The 18,063-nt window shown below is 38.6% G+C and overlaps 3 protein-coding genes and 1 long non-coding RNA gene across 16 annotated transcripts; 3 read left to right on the forward strand and 1 right to left on the reverse strand.

Moving 5' to 3' along the window:
- Positions 1-184: 184 nt before the first annotated feature.
- Positions 185-4,638, forward strand: LOC116918533 (RNA-binding protein 42). 12 transcript variants are annotated; one of them, XR_006644567.1, is made up of 9 exons: positions 185-341; positions 406-814; positions 871-1,036; positions 1,109-1,303; positions 2,805-2,989; positions 3,070-3,171; positions 3,249-3,337; positions 3,406-4,326; positions 4,406-4,638. XR_006644567.1 is itself a non-coding variant. In XM_032924253.2 (5 exons), exons 1-5 carry the CDS (start codon positions 298-300, stop codon positions 2,921-2,923), a joined length of 933 nt encoding a protein of 310 aa, XP_032780144.2. In that variant the 5' UTR covers positions 185-297; the 3' UTR covers positions 2,924-3,038. The 12 variants fall into 12 exon arrangements, 1 of the variants encoding a protein (XP_032780144.2); XR_006644566.1 differs by having other exon boundaries at positions 3,420-4,326; XR_006644558.1 differs by having other exon boundaries at positions 3,070-4,326; positions 4,406-4,513; positions 4,581-4,638.
- On the reverse strand, positions 1,353-2,561 carry LOC116918534. Its single transcript, XM_032924254.2, has 4 exons — positions 2,218-2,561; positions 1,763-2,012; positions 1,616-1,685; positions 1,353-1,542 (listed from the first exon to the last, which is right to left on the reverse strand). Exons 1-4 carry the CDS (start codon positions 2,415-2,417, stop codon positions 1,469-1,471), a joined length of 594 nt encoding a protein of 197 aa, XP_032780145.2. The 5' UTR covers positions 2,418-2,561; the 3' UTR covers positions 1,353-1,468.
- A 293-nt stretch (positions 4,639-4,931) lies between the features above and the next one.
- Positions 4,932-7,141, forward strand: LOC123470772. The gene is made up of 2 exons (XR_006644568.1): positions 4,932-5,195; positions 5,287-7,141. It is a non-coding gene; the product is annotated as an uncharacterized LOC123470772 (long non-coding RNA).
- Positions 7,142-7,329: 188 nt separating this feature from the next.
- LOC123466479 (protein FAM177A1-like) lies at positions 7,330-8,623 on the forward strand. 2 transcript variants are annotated; one of them, XM_045171544.1, is made up of 3 exons: positions 7,330-7,604; positions 7,661-7,891; positions 7,957-8,623. In XM_045171544.1, exons 2-3 carry the CDS (start codon positions 7,691-7,693, stop codon positions 8,254-8,256), a joined length of 501 nt encoding a protein of 166 aa, XP_045027479.1. In that variant the 5' UTR covers positions 7,330-7,604; positions 7,661-7,690; the 3' UTR covers positions 8,257-8,623. The 2 variants fall into 2 exon arrangements, with proteins under 2 accessions (XP_045027479.1, XP_045027478.1); XM_045171543.1 differs by having other exon boundaries at positions 7,333-7,594.
- Positions 8,624-18,063: the final 9,440 nt, after the last annotated feature.

The raw sequence follows: 18,063 nt of genomic DNA on the forward strand, positions 1-18,063 counted from the left end.
GGCAACTGCCAATTTAGATTACTATTCATTGATAATCGGGGAAGGCACCGATCACCGATATCACCGCACCGAGCACCGAAATCATTTCCCCGATTAAGATTATCCCCGCACCGGATCGACTAAAAAGTTCCCCGATTGGCGCGGGGCCGAGCGCTAGTTAGCGCGTTGTCCTGCCGCAGGCCATTGCACAATTAAACTAGTTTGGCAGCGTTGGTTGCAGGCGTGCAGAAGTGAATGCTTGTACGATTGTGAACGAACTTGTGTTTACAAAGTCGTCAGAGAATATTCGTTTTTAAAATGGCAAGTTTTCCTCAAAGACAAATGCAAGATGAAATGGAAAGGTATGATTTTAACCATAAAATCAAATTCTATACCAGTCAACTAGAGTGATTTGTTCTTTCACAGGTTTGAAGCAGAAATCTCTAACTCAACATCCAAACCTAGCATTCCCCCTCTTTTAAAACCAAACATGGTACGACCCGCTTCTGGTACACCTGGAGCATTTCAGCAAAAATTCCAACCACCCACACATTTTTTGCCAACCCAACTTCAAAGGGCTGGAGTTAGACCAGCTGCGCCAGCTTCTTCATCTCAAACGTTTTCCTCTACCACATCAGTACAACCTCCAAGCCAGGCTTCTAGTGTTGGAACAGCCATTATCAGTAACAAACCTGTTCTTTACCTTCCTGATAAAGAAGCTAAATCGACATCTGCAACTCCAAATACTGCTGCAAGTTTGACTAAAGCCCCACAACCAGCCAAAAAACAGAAAGTTGAGGCTAAATCCCCTACTAAAGTTGCACCAAGTTCTTCGGTAGGCACTTAACATCTTAAATGCAGAGATTAGGCAGTATAAACATTTTTTTTTAGGGTGGTCCATCTATTTTGAGGGCTCCATCCTCTACAGTTGGTTCAGCCACTGTTAAAGCTGGGACTGAGGAGCCCAAAGTACAAAAAATGAAGAAACCCAAAAAATTTGTAAGAGCAGCTGGTGGCACTGTTTGGCAAGATGACTCCCTTCTTGAGTGGGATCCAAGTATGATCCATTTTTTATCCATGTTTTTGTTCCTTCAATCGTCTTATAATGCAATATTTGTTTCCTTTCCAGACGATTACAGAATCTTTTGCGGAGATCTCGGAAATGATGTGACTGATGAAGTATTAGCTCGCGTTTTCGGAAAATTCCCATCTTTTCAAAAAGCTAAAGTGATCAGAGATGCCCGTTCCAACAAAACAAAAGGCTTCGGCTTCGTTAGCTTCAAAGATCCGACGGATTTCACGCGAGCCATGAGAGAAATCAACGGTAAGTCTCTCTCAAATTATCATAAACATTTGCGCTATTGTGGAGAATGTCAGGAATATCCACCCAACTTTATTATTTCTGCCATCATTGGATTTTTGTGAAATGTGTGTAGCAATCATCAGTCAATTGTGTGTAGTGCAAAAACAAAAAAAGCAATATGGCGCTTTAAAAATCGTCATTCTTGGTTTCGATTTGGTCGAAGTCCGGCTCGTTGAAATCGTTATCGACTTGATAATAATCTAGAAAACAAAAAGAAGAACGCAAAATTAATTGAAATGCCACCTTTTCCCCACCGTTTTTGATTAGTGTCACCTTTACTGTCGTAGTTGAACTTTTCATAAGGGAATGCTTGTACGTTCGTTTCGTCATCAAACTTGGGCAACTGTAAAACGTAGTCATTTCAATCATAAAATTAGTCCTTTACTAGAGCGACGTCTTGAGCTAATGCTGTATCATTACCCAATCGTCGGATCGTTTGACAGCCACAGAACCCTTCGTATTACCCAAGTTGCCATCTCTGCGAAGGCTGTTCATAAAGAAGGGTGGCTGTCGCTTGTTATAGAAATTGGGCAGCAGCTGGTGGTTCCAGACGAGTAACGGTTGTATATTAGAATGAGTCTTGTTATTTCCGCGTCGAATGAGCCGTCTTGGGATGTCGCGTTCACCCACTGGTGCCTCAGTATGGCTGTTCGTTCTTGGCAGGTACCGTCTGTTCAGTAATTGAGAAAGAGCTAGATTTGTTTTTTTCTTCCCACAGAAAAATGTTATATTTAGTTATTCAAAGATCAGTTTCAAAGCATAAGGGGCATATTAAGTGCTTGTCAAAATGGATAGGTTTGGTAGCAAAGCAACGAAAGATTTTACAACTTGAAAGAGAAAAGAAAACTTTGTTTTTCCAAAGAAGCCACACTTACGGTTGTCGGATAGATTGGTGATAAATGAGTATCGGATTGTAGGACCGCAGTTTTTTAAACGCCTGACGCTTTCCGAGTTGACCAATCAGCGGGAAAGAATTCTCCAGCGAATCAGTTTCTTGATTGGTAGAATCGGCGATGGTACAAGTGCAAATGAGGGCGATGAGGCAGAGTGTTCGCAAAATCAAGTTTAACCGCATCGTGTTTTTCCGTTGTGTTTTGTTTTGGCGATAATTTGTTTGAATGTTGTGCGGAGCGGGATATGTCGTAAGGTGTTCAATAGCAGCGCCACTTACCCTGCCATCGACTATAGAAACAGGGGTTGTTCTGTGGCATGAAAACCATCCGGTATGGCTTCTTATAGTTTCGTGATGGGATGCACATGCGCCTCGTTTACGCCCGTTTTCGTTTTGACGTCTCCCTCCGTTTTTACCATTGTATGGGTACCCAACGATCCATCAAATGCGAGTGCCTTTGCTCGATGTCCTTGTTGACCTTTTTCTGTTATGAAGCCGTATCTTCAGTAGAATCGGTCTAGATTGGATGTGAGATGGTTTTAATTTTGTTTGTCTTCTTCCATTCAACAGGCAAGTACGTGGGCAGCCGTCCCATCAAATTGCGCAAAAGCAATTGGAAGAACCGCAACATTGATGAAGTGAAAAAGCGTCAAAAGGAGAAGGATGTCTTACTTGGCAAGCGTCGATGATTGTAACTTTTTTTTTCCCCCTTCTCAAATCGTACGTTGGTCAGTTTATCACACCTTTGATTTTTGGTTCTGTGACACGCACCTGCAACAAAATTACAACATCAAAAAATTCAAAGGTGACTTAATTTTCCTGTTTATCCTTACAGAAAATGCTGGCAGTTTGTTAGAAAAATTGACTTACGCCGCTTCAAATAGTGCCCTGTGGCGAAGATTGCGATATGTCGCTACTAACTCAATTTCGTGACGACGTAAGAGTTGATTATTTACGTGGTTGACACGACAAAAAAAGCGGGCGCGATTGTGTGGAATGATTAATTACATATAGGCGATTAGAAGACTTCGTGGAAACCATTCATCAGGAATCGGAAACGGCGCAAACGGACAGACTTGCTAAGAAACCAACTACTCCATTAAGTAATTAAAAGACAGCGAACTTTCCCCCGCTCAAGTTGCTTCGCCAAACCGGTATTTAACTTATTAAGGTGATACTATTTAGGCTGAAAGGAAGCATATTCGCTAACCCTCATAAGGAAAGCTGCTTGGTCCAAATAAAAGTTGCCTATAGCCTTTCATCTAATTTTAGAGACTGACATGTCTAACGTAATGAAGAACGCCATGAAACTCTAATTGGGAGACATGCGACGGTAAATTGAAATGAACGAACGTCACATACAGCATTTTTAAAAAGTACTAGGCAGCTGCAACTCCAAGGCGATTCACCGGAAAACATCGTCGACTTGATCAAGAAGACCACGTAAAACAAAAAAAAAAAATATATGTATGAAAGTGAAAGGTTTCAAACGTCGTAACAAAAAAGAGTTCAACGAGAAGAAAAAAGGTAGATCCCCATTTTTATTACCAACGCACGTCTCCGCCGATATTTTTGACATTGCCGTTGCACTTGTAACTGAATTTGCATAAGCGACAATCCTTCAAGATGAAATCGTCGAGGCAATGGCACAGTTTGTCAGAATTTGACAGATTGTCGAAATCCACCTACGCATCAATCCGTAGCCATTTTTTTCTATTACGCGTGAAATATCGCTATTCGTTTTAATGCGCTGCATTGTTAGAGACTTATGTATCGTTAAATTCACTTTTCGTGCTTAGTGTTATGTAATTCGCTTTGCTCTGTGGGGAATCCAAAAAATTTGAAACTCTCGTCATAGAGCGACTAAACAAAAGAACAGTGTAAGGACTATATCGTCTGCATTAATTATGGAAAAAGCTGGGATTCTGCTTACGGCGTACGTCGCGAACGTTATGTTCGGTGCCATTAGAAATGCGCTTAGCAGAGCTGGAAACAAGACTCCAATAATTGTTTGGTCCGTCTACGTCAGTGTCGGCTGCGGCTTACAGAGAGACGGCCTCACACAATTCAATCAACGAGAGTATACTGTGACGTACGTATTCCTAGTTATATGACAGTTTCTATTAACAGATCGCAATCAATTGATCGCTTCTTTTTTGTCCCCCTTTTAGTTGGTTTTTTCCCCATTCACTGTCGTCCTGTACAGCTGGAAGAAAAACAGTTTTTTTTATGACATTACGGGGATCACATCAGATAAACTTGAATTGCACCCGTGAAGAGTGAACTATTTATTACTGGGCATTCGCTCTTTTGAAATCACAAGTGGCTTTCTTTTTATTTCGTCAGGTTAGCATGATCAAGAATTTGGGTAACTAACCGACATTTACTTTCCATAAGGAAAAAGGTAAGCCAAAGATCAAAGAGTTCTGGTTGATCATCTTTCATGCGAGACATATTCCTTTTCACAAAATAGTTATTCTTAGTATTTTTTTTTAATGCTCTGTACAAAGAAAAAAGAAAGGGCTTTGTTGGAGGCAGCAAAGATCGATTGACTGTACGATGAAAAGTCAGGCGGCGATGGGAGCGGTGACGTTGTCTTGACATTTAATCCACTAGTTTGGGAATATTGCGGGCTTTGCGTCGTGATAGCTAATCAATTTCGGAAGTGACAAATAGGCAGTGTAAGGTTTCTTACTTTTTTATTGATAAATACTTGGTTTCAAGCTTCTTTTTTCGCATCGTCTAGACTTGACGATCTAGATGACAAAGTGAAAGAGCTAAGAAAAAGCTCATGAACATTGATGCGATTATTTGAAATGATACCAGCGTCAGCTGACACAAAGTAACTAAGCTGCACTGAAGTACAACTTTTCAATCGGCTGTCTCCAGTCGAGGTCGTTCGCATTAAGTTTGAAAAGACTCATCTCGCTAAAGGAACTTCAAGACCACGAAAAATAACGAGTGGGTACAGTCACAAGTGTATAAAAGGAATGTCAAAAGTTTTTCTTTTTCTCTTTAACGTTCTATTTTTATTGCAAAACCCTGAAATCAGTCGAAGCAGCACGTACTTGCCACTACCGGAGCTTGCAAATTCGCTAGAAAAATTTCGTTGTTCGACGAAATGATAGCTTGGATCGAACAAGAAATGAGGAGAAAAAGTAACGTAGATTTTGCTTTGAAACAGGAAAAGATATAGTGGATAAAAAGGGCACATGCATCAATTTAGCCACTATTCTTCCAATCTCTTCCAAGCGGAACCGACTCACTTTGATCGTCGTCTGCTTGTTAATATTACCTGAAGCGTTCATTTTATTCTAGCATTCTAACCACGCACGGAATAATGAAATTGTTCGTGTCAACAAAAAGGCCAATCTCATTATACCTTGGCTGGTGTTTGATTTGTTGAGGCGCTAACCGATTGATCAATTGAGATAAATTCAATAGAAATGATTTTCTTGTAGCTTTTCGTCCTAGCAAAATATCTATACTACTTCATTTAAGATCAATGTTATTCTACTACAATGACGCAAAAAAAACATGTTTATGACGTTTTTGTCTTATGATGCTAATTGGCTGGAAGTCGGGATCTTTTAATTGCTAAACAAAACTTTGACGTCATTCAAATGTTTTGTATTACCCTACTAAATAGTTAGACCTGCTCCAGCTACCCATGTTTACTTTTGAAACTTTGTAATATTACGTGACAAATCCAATCGCCATTCGTTTACATCTGTCACTCACACGTCTATTTCAACATAGTTGTTGAAACGACATTTTAGTCTGAGTAGGTATTACTATAAATCTTAAAATATTTAAAAAAAGAGAGAACAAATCTAAGTGGATAAGAAGAAAGCTTATCAAGTCTGAGAGGAGAACACATCGTAAGAAGAGAAAAATGATTTTACGAATTCTGCTAAGAACTTGGAAGGGTATGTTATTGCATAAAACATAACAAGAGGATCTCGATTCGGTTGTTTGATTCCTTCTTTCCATATTCAAAGCGGACGAGCATGTTGAACTAAAAATAAAGAGAAAAGGTTCTGCAATGCGTCGACACGATCTCAAGGGTTTCGAGGACAATAAAACTCCCACGGAAACGATATAATCTGACTAGTTCAGAGTCCAAATCTTTTGCTGTCCACCTTCTTTCTTTTTTTTAAGGAAATCTTTGAGGCACGAATTTTCGGCTGCTATTCAGAAAGAAAGAAAAAATGCTACCATACAAGATGTTCGCCCGTTACGGAGTGATGCGTAACGTTCGTACGCACGTTGTTGTTGCCACGGCTTTTGTGTAATAATAAAGACGTGGTGTGTGAAGTAGATGTAATAATGTTTTCGACGTACACAGGGGCGGAACCATTCTTCCATTTGTGTTCTTTTCGTTTCCACGTTTTGTGCCTTCCTCTTTTTTTTTTTTTTCATACAATTTTCAAAGACTCGTTTTCTCCCACGCTCTTGCAAGCTTTTTAATACGCAAGAAAGTGGTGGATTTACAGCTGGAGCAAAATTTGTGAATTTTCAACGACGTATTTCAAATCTTTTGTGTATAGCTTCCTTCACCTTATCAGGCATCACAAGACCGAGCTGTGGAATGAGGTAGTAATGAAACTATACCGGGAGAATTCGAATTCCGATCGGATAAAGTCGCTTCAGCAACTTTGAAAGCTTCTAACGAGCGAGGTCGTTCAATAGAATACCAGAAATTACGAAAGGACTACGCTGAGAGTTGAAAAAAAAAAGTGCTTTATATTCCATTCGGATTCTTTTTTTTTCCCATTTCATCCAACCGGAAAGATGATTACGTTTACCGTTTCATCACTTTGGTATTCATGACCAATGTTACCATGACACATTGCTTTGATGATGAACTGTAAGAGTGGAAAAAAAAAAAAACACAACACCCTGGAGCTCCAAATGAACTAGCGTGTAGTGGGAACCATTATGCAAATGCTGGTGAATCTTATCTGTAGTTTAACTGGCCCATCTGCTTTTCATTCTTTCTGCTATTACGCTGTCTGATTTTCCAACGCAATTCTAAACTGAGAAAAAAAAATTTATCTGAAATGGAAATCAACAAAAGGAAGTCATTACGCAACGTTGCCAACGGTTATTTCGATTTGTTGTTTTTACTGCAGTACCCACCTTTCATAGTCACAAAACTTTTGCAATCTAAACAGTCATCGAGATTGAACAACTTTCCCTAAACTCAATTCAATTTTTCTGTTTATTTGTTTCTTGATTGCAGCCGTTATCTGCTGCACATTTACTATCGAGTGACAGTCTATCTAGATTTGAATTTTCGTTATCGTCGTTGTCACCGGAAATTGTTTAGTTTTATGGAGGAACTACAAACTGCCAAGGTCTATCAAAGTATTAATGTTACTGTCAATCTGGAACTGTTGACTGAATTTTTATTTCTTTTATAGTCAAATGCTGCAGGTGAAACCCTTGAGGAAATGGTAGTTCCCGATGGAATTGTTCAAGTAAATCTTGATGAAACTGTACCTGAACTAGCAAGTTCAGACAAGTCAATACAAATTGACAATGGCAGAAAGGTGAAAAGGTATATACACTGTAGCGATGGGGTGTATGAAGAATTTAGCAGTGATGAAGAAGGAGTCTGCAAGGTCCCAGCTAGTTCCACGCTTGTAGATCCTGTAAGTTCATAAACCTGATTTGAATTTTAAAAGACCTTTCTTATCTGTTATTTTTCTTTAAATAGAAAACCATGACTTGGATACCATGGTTTTCCCATGTGTCGTCAAAGGCCTTGGCGGCCTGTGATTATGTTGGTGAAACCCTTGCAGACTTCCTTGGTATTACTGCCCCGAAATACCAGTATGAAATAGAAGAGGCTAGACGGATGCAAGAAGAAGAAAAAGCTGAGAAGAAAGCTGTCGACTTGGAAATGGCAGGATGGAGAGATCAATCGACTACTGGCCCGGAACCTCAAACTAGTACCCCTATTTCAATTCTTCCTAAAGTTATTCCAAACCGTAGTAGTACTGGCACAGATAATTAGATTAGGGGGTAAAACATACGTTGATATAACTGATGCCAGTTAATGCCGTCCTTCCAGAATTAACCCATACTACCAGATGGCTCTGCTTGTGCCTTTCTGTTATTCCTTTCCTATTTTCGCATTTATGCTTACCGAAACCTAGCCGTTTTCCTTGTCAAATTTGTATTATAATGTTTACTAAGCTTCTCGAAAGCTTCGTTCAAATCAAGAACTTGAGATGAGGGAGCGCCGTCTTGTATCAACATTTGTCTTTCATTATCGAGTTTGAGGTTTCGTGTCTTGCGTGACTACCATACACACTGAAAATTCTTTTTCTTTTCGTTTCCTTTCTTCTCCGCTTAACGCAAATAGACAGTAAAGCAAGGTGTCTGGGATTTCTTTTTTTTTTCTCCCGAGCGACCCGATAATTTATTATCTCTTGCGAAGCTGTCAAAAAATGCTGACGCCACCGTTGCTATATACCGCAGCAGCTGAATATTCTCTGGCCCAATTTGTCGTGAGTTTGTCACGCCATTTTCCGACTGTTTTCTTCCACCTCCTCTTTTATTTGGCTTCCCGTTTTTTTTCCCACACGGAAAGGAAACAATCCAAATTTTCTTCCCTCAATTCTACGTTTGTTCTTACCAAATATTCGTTTCTTTTTACTTGCCATGATTACCGTTTCTCGCTCTTCTCGTTTTCTATTCGTAGCCTTTTTTTTTTTTTTTGCTCTGACTTGATTACCATGTTAGGGACCTCCGGAGTTGGAACATAGGCCAACAGAAAGGCCTTACAAGCAATCGAGACGAGTTGTTTTCTTGTTACGTTCCCGTTTCTTTTTTTTTTCTCGTTTCACCTGATATATTTAATATAGCACGCAAGGTTTTTTTGGGGCAATTTTACGTGAACCATCTTTTTTTGAAAAAGAAAACGCGTGATGAAGCTTTTCAGTGTGTCTTTAAAAAAAATATATTATTTGGGTTTTGCTTTCTTCTTTTCTTATGGCGTGGAGGTTATTGTTGTGTCGGCGAATGATATCATTATTTAAGCTATAGTAGCTAAGAGAGTCACAGAAGCTAACTTTTACAATGGACTGCGTTGGTGGAGGGGGTCTTTTTTTGAAATTTGATCAAATTAGCTGAACAGCGGGGCGACCGAATTTCTCTACAATTTTTCTTTTCTCTCCTGTTGCGTTTTTCTTTCCTTTTTTTTTGGCTTGGAAAAAAAAAGGAAATAAAAAATGATAATGCCCTGTCATTAGACCCAACATTTGCACTCCCTTGTCGGCAGATTCTTGTAACACCTTACCGTGCGTTAGTCGGCATCAGAAAATTGAAAAAAACGAAACAAAGGGAGGGAAAGAGTAAAAAAGAAATGTATTTCAAAACAAATGAAGAACACACAAAGACATGTGTGTGTACCAGACGAATTTTCAATTGAAAATACTAAAAGCGCACACACAAAACATTTCTTCTTAGAAATGTTAATTAACCTAAAAAAAACTAAAAAAAAACAATAAAAATGGCCGTGACAGTTTCTTATTCTCATTCAACCGGAGCGTCTTTTAATATCAAACCCACAAATAGTTATTTAGCGGGTCGCCCAGGGATGATTACGAAAGAGAAAGAACCCAATTGGTTTGAATCGGCGAGTTTGGCGCAATGGTTTATTTTTATTTTTTTTAAACAAAAAAAAATAAAGGACCGAACGTAAGAAAAACACACATAACAACCAACACTATTGTAGTACTACGTTCTCCTTTCTTTTCCTTCATCATTCCGGCCAAATGATAGTCATTATTTCGACAAAAAAAGAGAGGAGCGGGGGGGTTCTTTCTCTATTGCCTTTTTCGGTCGTTGTTGTTGCAACGTCCCTCTGTTTTTTGCCCGTTAGTGGTAAACCTTTTCCAGCTATCGCATCTTTTGACACCGTGCTATAATACGCGTCCATTTTTACTTTTCTGTGTTTAATTAAAAAAAAAAAAGGAATCAAATCAGAATTAAGCTTGTCACCCATAGCGTTTTGAATTTGAAAAAAAAGGCGCCTTTAAAAAACAAAATAATACGACAGGGTTAGTAGCGCCAAAGCGCGCTCAATTTGAAACGGTCGTTATTGTGCACGAAATAAAATACTAGGTGTATTGCTTCTATTGAAGAAAAACTACCGCGCTATCTTGAAAAATAAAAGGGGGTTACACAGCTGACCCTCTTTTTCTCTTCTTCTTCATAATTAATGGATGCTTGCAACGGAACGTAATCAGGAAACAACAAAAAATGTACAAGAGAATTTCATTTTTTTTCTTCTTTCAAAAAGACGTGACAGACTCCCCCCCAAAAAAGAAGATGACCGGCAGCTAGCTATATATAATAAGGCAAAAGAGCACCTATACACACATAACACACCAATAAATTTTGAGAAAGGAAAAAAAAAGAAGGGAAAAAGGAGCGCCGCAGCCACGAGAGAAAAAAAAAATAGCAGTTATAATAATAGATGGGGTTCCTATAAAAGAAGCACCCAAAAATATGTTTCTCTCTTTTTGTATGGCGGGAGAAGACAAGAAAGTGTTTTTCGTGTGTCAGCCATCCTCAGCGTAGAATTACAATAGGGCGGCCCGTTGGCCGATGGGTCAGCGATGGGCCCACTGTGTCGCCGTTTTTTTTCTTCTTCTTCTTCTTCTTTCCGTGTCGACAACACCGTTGTTATTACCCGGTCATTATATGAAGCCAACAGTTTTTTTTCCCTTTCTTTCTTGTTTTGCCTTCTCTTCAAATAAAAAGAGAATAAAATGCTTAAATGGTCAGAAAGAAGAACATTTCCTTTTCTCTGTCCCCCTTTTTTTTGAAATTTATTTTTTTTTACCTGTGTGTGGTCTGGGGGGGGGGAGGGGATGTTTTTTAAATACATGGATGCTATGATCCCGTCTGTATATACACGAGATTTCAGTGTGTCTCATCCGCTTTTGGCTTCGTCAAGCGGAAAAATAGAAAACACAGTGTGTTCAGGACATTTTGACGGTTCGCCGCGCTCCGACTTTATTTCTTTTTAAAATTTGTAAATCATTTAAAACAAAGGGAAAAAAAAAACCAGTTCAGAACTTTTCAAGTGACCTTATCGGGCGTAGAATAGGAAAAAAACGTTAAAACACAAACAGCGCGGCGACGTCTGGAACACACACACTCAGAGAAACACCAAGCGTAATTTAAACTTATTATTATTATTTGTTGTCTGCCGAGGTCTAATTATCACAACGTGCCGCAAAAACAAAAACAAAAGCCTCTTAAACCCCCCCCCCCCCAAAAAAAACAAAAAAAACAATGAAAAGTATTTTTTTAAAACACGTTACGTGATGAATATCTCATCAGTTCAGCAACTATTTCCAACAATGGCCATCTCTTGTTATAATCAAAATGTTTTTTTCAAATTTAAATTCCCGATGAGAAATCATCTCGGGAAATGAACTTACTGGCAATAATTGGTGGCTATTTGACCGGCGGGATGGCATGAGCAATAACACGGCAATATATTCCATAGCTGCCAGCTATATGATTCTAATATTATAAAGCGGCACGAAAATTCATATAGACGTATACTGGTATAGAATTTCGATTGATGCGGGTTTGAATCGTGCCGCGGCGCCTCCGAGTGACGACATGATTTCATTTTTTTTTTTTTTTCAAAAAGAAAAAAAAATGAATGATGTTTTTTTGAAAGATGAACACTCAAGAGTAACAATACTTGCACCGTTTCTATAGTTGGAAAACAATATTTTTGAAGGGCTCAGTTTGGAAAGGAAATTATGGAGAGGGGCGTGAGTATACCGAAAAACACAAAGCGTATCGGATTGGAATCACTCACGGTACGCATCGGGAGACTACACAAAAAGATAATATTTTTTGTTTTCTATTTATGAAATTCAGAAGAAGAAAAAAGAAAAAGGAGGGAAAGAAATGACAAGTCTACCTGTCGGCGTAATTATTCAGCAAGTTAACGGCCGACTTGGAGCCATTAGCAACTGTGGTAATAACATCAACCTTTTTAAGTAGAAAAAAAAACTCAATGTCCGGCGGTGTATCTCATCTTGCGACATGTTTACGATTTATTTTTTTTTTCTTTCGGGGAGGCTGTTTGTTGCCAAGGGTGCCTATTCAGCGCGTCCATTTGAACTTCGTGAGGTTATTTTTGATGACGCAACACACACCTGTATGCCAGTTTAAATTTTTGTTTGCACCGATTTTTTTCTTTTTCTTTATTTGGTCTTACCAACAAGAGGACAGGTTTCCCCCACTTGTTTTTGACTGGTGGATTGATTATTAAAAAAAAAAGAAAAAAGAACCAGTTTGTTTGTTTAGCGAGGTCGAGTCGATGACACCAAGGTTGTACGTACAACAATAGCTTTGGACGAAATTCAGTTGCGCTCCGGCCTGTGAATGTCTTACAGTGCACGCACAAGAAAGATGGGAGGAAAAACAGAACTGATAAGAAAATGACATGACGAATGCATTAACAAGCTAATGGTGCGTGTAGCGGCTGCTGCACGCGGGAGCCATTGACTAATGAACATCTCGTCGTCTATGGGCTCACCTGTCTGTGAAACGAACCCGTCAAAAACAGAAATCAAACGATGATTTTGTTTTTGAAAGTTTCATTTTCTGTGATTTGTTTTTTAATAAGACGCAAACGGGCGGCAGAAAAAAAAAGAAAATTCGATTAAGCTTATCTGACATCAGTCAATTTCCGTTTACGTCTACTTACGTTGCAAAAGAAATCGATTTGCATTTCCTTTCTTACAGAGGGGGTCATCAAAAGGGCCATTTTTTTTTTCTTCTTTTGTTTTGTTGAGAAACGCAGTTATAAGGCGTGGTTGCATACAACTGTCAGTCACTCCCCTGATAAATGTTTAAGAGAAAAAAAAACTGGTCCGTTCCTCCCTGGCCGCCTAAAAGAAAGAAAATTGTCGTTTTTCAGACATGAATTTGCTGCCGAAATCCAACTTGCTTATGCGTGTGTTTTCCCTACTTGGTTATATGCCCTACGTTTATAATGTTAGCCTCTCGATTATCTGTTTGTATTCTTTACTCGTCATGAAAACGAGGAGGATATCGAGAGCAAAATGGGGGGATTGATAAACCTGTTTAGTGAGTGGTCAGGTCGTTTCTTTCGTCAATTGATTCTGTTAACGTTGTCTTCTTTTTCATTTGACTTTTTGTTTTTGTTTAGGATTTCCATTTGAAAAAAACAAAAAAAACAATTCTTGTTCTTAAACGTGAAGACAATTTTAAATCAAACAAGTTTGTTTTTGTTTTTTTCCCTAAAAGAATTAAATTTTAGCTTTTGTTTCACTTTTCTGCCGCTAGTCGTGTGTTGGATCCCCTCCCCCCCAAAAAAAAACTACCCAAAAAAGGGACGATGGTAGCAGGTTTTAAAATAATTTTTCGTGTTTTTAAAAACTAAAAATAAAAAAAAAAAAAATGCCCTCTGGACGGAACGATAGAGTGCACATATAGCGCTTCTTGAGTTCTTTATCATTCTTTTCTTTTTGCCTTCAGTTGGCATAGTTATCATCATGACCTCTTGATTTATAAAATATAGAGATCGTGACAGCGTTGTTTGACGGCCTTCTTTCCTATCGACAATTAGACATTCCCAGGGAAGGGTGTGTGTGTGTACAGGGCTTCTCAAAAGGCCCAGATATACTGTTTCGTGTAACATCAATCTGGGCTTGCATGTATAATGAGTTGTTATTGAATTTCTTCCGCAGCATAGCAGCTCTGGAAATAATTCTATTCTTCTTTTACTTGATACAATAAAAAGAGCAAAAAGAGAAGCGGCTTTCCACCTTAACTATCACGTTGTGTATAGCACCTTGTGTGTGTGTGTGTGTAATCATCTTTTGTTACTTTACGACCCAACGGCCTTGATTGCCAATAGGGTCGGGTGCTTCTGTGTTTCCCATTTCACACACACAGGATCTCACCGCCATTGTAATTCAAATGTATATATTCCCTCTAAAAAGGATCGTGTCCGTTTCAATCGGACCCAACATGCATGAAATTTTTAGCTGCTACCGACAACTTGGAGATAATATTCAATCATATCCCTCCTGTATATTAATTGTAGGGGCATTATTCATAAATGAAACATCAAAGGACATGTGTGTTTAACCAAAAAAAAAAAATGCGAAGACAACGGTTGCCCTAATTGGACAGCTTCTTTGATACGAATCGTGAATATTAGCAATAGTGTGAATGAGGTATGGCTCATTGATCTAATTTTCGTACCACCCACATCGACGACGACCATCTGGTGAGGAACTTAACGTATGTAATCAAAAATTTTAAAAGTGGTCATGTACTGAATTGTCTATACATGCTAATAGACATTAGAAACTCTACATTTAATAGGCATCATTTACACGCAAGGACATGCTGTTTCCATTGTTCGTTAATGACAACCTTCAAGCCTAGCAGGCACAACTTTTTTAATTCGAGTTCTCTCATTTAGATTTCTTGGTGTGTGTACTATCTCTTTCTACTCGTGTATATTATTACTAATGATAATCAGCATATCAAAATGCAAGGACATTTCTTGTTTCAGAATGGCGGCGAATTTTGAAACAATTCCCGGTTTGAGCTTCATTTAAACGAACCTACGGCGTGTAACATCTGTAACATTTGTATTCATTTGGCTCAATGAAATTGAATTTTCTAAAATTATTCTTCCAATTTTTTAAAAATGAATTATGCTGAATTTAAGAATGAAAAAGAAATATTCATTGAAAGTTTATCTTTTTGTGTCATCATTTCAAAAGGATGCTTTTGTTTCTCCTTCCGTCTTCCGTTCTGATTGTTGATGTGTCAGTATCGTGTCACCCTGGGTGGCAAGACACACCCAAAAAGCAACAGTACCTTATGGTTTTCTTTATGAAAACAAAACAAAAAAAAATTGCCCGTTGCCTTTAGTTTTAAAAATTTTGCTTCCAGCTGAAAAACCGGAAGCTGATTGTTGCAGTAGAGTCTTTTATCTCAATTTCATTCGCTTGGCCGGCTACCAATTGTTACCCAAAAGATGTTCATCATTTCGAAGGTAATGTATTATCCTTTGATTGCCCATCAAGTCCCGTATAAACTGTCTTTTAATAAAACCTGTGTGTGTGCAGTCCTATATTGAATAATTTTCAACTGAAAGTACAGACGATAGGTGTCTCTCCAAAACATTAAAAATCTGTTACGGAAAAGTTCATTACGTGCTCGCATTTTCTCGATTACTCTCGTGTATCAACAACAAATCTCTGTGTGAACAACAACAAAAAAGATGGCAACAATCAATCAAAACACACCGTTGCCTCACATCATATTGTTTTTCACCAAAACTAACAAAAGAAGAACGCTTTTGAAAAGGGGGGACGTAAAGTTAGTCTGCTTTCTCTGCCAAGAACACATGCTTTAATCTAAAACAAGAGATTGAAGTGAACGCAATAAAACAGCAGCTGTAATTCGTGCCATCTACTTTTTTTGTTGTGTTCCAGACAAGTGTGATAACAGTATGTAGATATTCACATGTTTGAATATGATTTTCGTGTGTGTTCAACATCTCATCCATCATCCGTAACGAAGGCTGTACGAATCTTGATTGCAATCACCCCGATTTGGGTGAGCATTTTTCGAACCGTTTTTTCCTTTCGTTTTGTTTCTAGAATACAGACATCATTTAGTTCGTCTCGTTTTTCTTCTTCCAAAGGCTGATGACTCGTATGTTAAACCACGTAAATGTACTAACGTTGATAGCGAGACAGCACGTTCCAAATTATCCTGCAGGTCACGCCCTAGAGGAACATTTCCGAAATGGTACTATATACAACCAGAAATCCCCCCTCCTCCTCCCTCGTGTAACACACGGGTGTGTAAGTTATTTGGAGACGAGGGTTGGGCAAACTAACAGATCAATAGTTTACATCACTTGAATGTGGGGGGGAGGAAACTACCCTGCAGGAGCGATGCGTCACGTTTCAGTGTATCGGTTGTCATGGTAACAATGGTAGACGAAAAAAAAACAGCACGAGAAAGCGTTCCTTCACTGTCGTCGCTCTGTTGTCTTCTTGTCATTGGCCGAGAGAGCGCAGTAATTGACTCGTCAACTATCGAAGAAGGGGGGGATAAAAAAATCCATCACGGTCATGAAACGAGACGACCTTCGTTTGTACAAGATTCTTTTATCCAAATATTGTTGAATTTTTTTTATTTCGGATTAAATTTTAAGGAAAAAAAAATAACCTGAAATAAAGAAGTTTTTGTTTGGGGTCATCAAATCAGTTTTCGTATGGTAATTTCTTTTTCTTTCCCATGGATAAAAAATTGTCGATAAACAAATGGAGAATCAAACGTTGAAAACCAGTTCCATATGCAACTTGGCGGCACGATGGAAACTTTTGTTGACTACTAAGTAACTCTGTGATCTTATTTTTGGTCTTTCCACTAAAAGAAGTTCGTGTTTCATTGGTTCAATCCCGTGGCCAACCGGATTTCTTTTTTGTCTCTAATTCTATGTTTGATTTAAATACATCGATGCCGACAAATATCTGAATTTTATAGAAGTTTATTCTTTTTCTTGTATAGGCCCGTTTTAGTGGGGGGATGGAAATGTACAAGAACGAATATGATGGATCATTCCATCAATTACATCCACTTAAAAGTGAATCGTGACACGTAAAATGCAACGACGTTTTTTTTTTCAACCGACATTGTAACTTGAAAATGGCGTCGTACTTGATTCACGCTTGACGGATGGTTCACTTTTCGTGTCATCCGAGTCAAAAGTCTGCGGGTCCCCTGTTATCCCGAAATAATAGAAATATTGAATATAATAGCGCCCTCTTATCGATCACTTTTTCCAGACAAAACGAAAATCTTTTTTTGTTAACAAATCAAAATTTGAATGAAACTCCAAAGAAAATGTTTTCAATTCAATAAAAAGGATTTTTTTATTTCTTTTTCGCTCTCTCTCTCTTTCTCTCTTTCAGAGATGTCAATCCCTGCTTTTTTTTTCTCATTAAAAAACCCGCGGTCGTGTCACCTTTTTTTTTCTTCATTTCCCAAACACTCTTCCGAAAAGAAAAAAAAGACTCGTCGACAACGTGATTTTCTTGGAAATGTCAAGTTCGGGAGGTCAACCTCAGTTGTCTAAAGGCATATCCTGCCATAGACGATATGCCCATCAAAGTCTCACGCCTCCGAGTGTATCCATCAAACCCATTTCTCTGTGTGAGTCCGCGTGAAACCGCGTGCTTCCCACCCACCAAGATAATCTCCTTTTCTTATTAAGAAAAATTGTTTTCATTTTGCTTTAAAAAAAATATATAGAAACAGTGACCATTACAAACACAACTGGATTTTGCTTTTTCAGTCTAGTCGACTATAGACTGGCAAGAAAATGTTAGTGTTTTCTAGCGAGGGTTAAAAACACAGAGGAAACTATTTATAAATCAACCCCCTTCTCTTCTCTTCGGCACATCAAACAAAAATAGTAGCGTTTCTTTCAGAGTGTGTGTTTTCAAACAACACTCGGGGAAAAAAAAAAGATGGCTGCTGTTTTCGACTAGTGGATTATTACGACCCCAGGACGTGATTTTCTCATGAGGCATATCGTGAACCATTTCGAAAGGCATCGTCTATAGTGGTGGATCAGCAAGCGTTTCTTTTTTCTCACGTTGGTGCATTTCATCCGTCGTCATTGACGTGCGACAGCCTTTTTTTTCCCAGTTGAGCCAATCCGACGATGCGTGTACGAGGAATTAAACCTTGAAGGAGAAAAGTTGATAATTATTTTTTTTTA

The sequence above is a fragment of the Daphnia magna genome, linkage group LG3 (genome assembly GCF_020631705.1).
Source record: "Daphnia magna isolate NIES linkage group LG3, ASM2063170v1.1, whole genome shotgun sequence".
NCBI lineage: Eukaryota > Metazoa > Arthropoda > Branchiopoda > Diplostraca > Daphniidae > Daphnia > Daphnia magna.

What these genes read in the sequence shown, in the direction of transcription:
- LOC116918533 (XM_032924253.2), top strand. Translation starts at nt 298, where the DNA reads ATGGCAAGTTTTCCTCAAAGACAAATGCAAGATGAAATGGAAAG. An exon ending in ATGCAAGATGAAATGGAAAG is followed by an intron (nt 342 to 405) that starts GTATGATTTTAA and finishes GTTCTTTCACAG; the next exon opens with GTTTGAAGCAGAAATCTCTA. An exon ending in AGCCATGAGAGAAATCAACG is followed by an intron (nt 1,304 to 2,804) that starts GTAAGTCTCTCT and finishes TCCATTCAACAG; the next exon opens with GCAAGTACGTGGGCAGCCGT.
- LOC123466479 (XM_045171543.1), top strand. Translation starts at nt 7,571, where the DNA reads ATGGAGGAACTACAAACTGCCAAG. An exon ending in AGGAACTACAAACTGCCAAG is followed by an intron (nt 7,595 to 7,660) that starts GTCTATCAAAGT and finishes TTTCTTTTATAG; the next exon opens with TCAAATGCTGCAGGTGAAAC. An exon ending in GTTCCACGCTTGTAGATCCT is followed by an intron (nt 7,892 to 7,956) that starts GTAAGTTCATAA and finishes TTCTTTAAATAG; the next exon opens with AAAACCATGACTTGGATACC.
- LOC116918534 (XM_032924254.2), bottom strand. Translation starts at nt 2,417, where the DNA reads ATGCGGTTAAACTTGATTTTGCGAACACTCTGCCTCATCGCCCTCATT. An exon ending in TCAAACGATCCGACGATTGG is followed by an intron (nt 1,686 to 1,762) that starts GTAATGATACAG and finishes TACGTTTTACAG; the next exon opens with TTGCCCAAGTTTGATGACGA. An exon ending in GTTCAACTACGACAGTAAAG is followed by an intron (nt 1,543 to 1,615) that starts GTGACACTAATC and finishes TTTGTTTTCTAG; the next exon opens with ATTATTATCAAGTCGATAAC.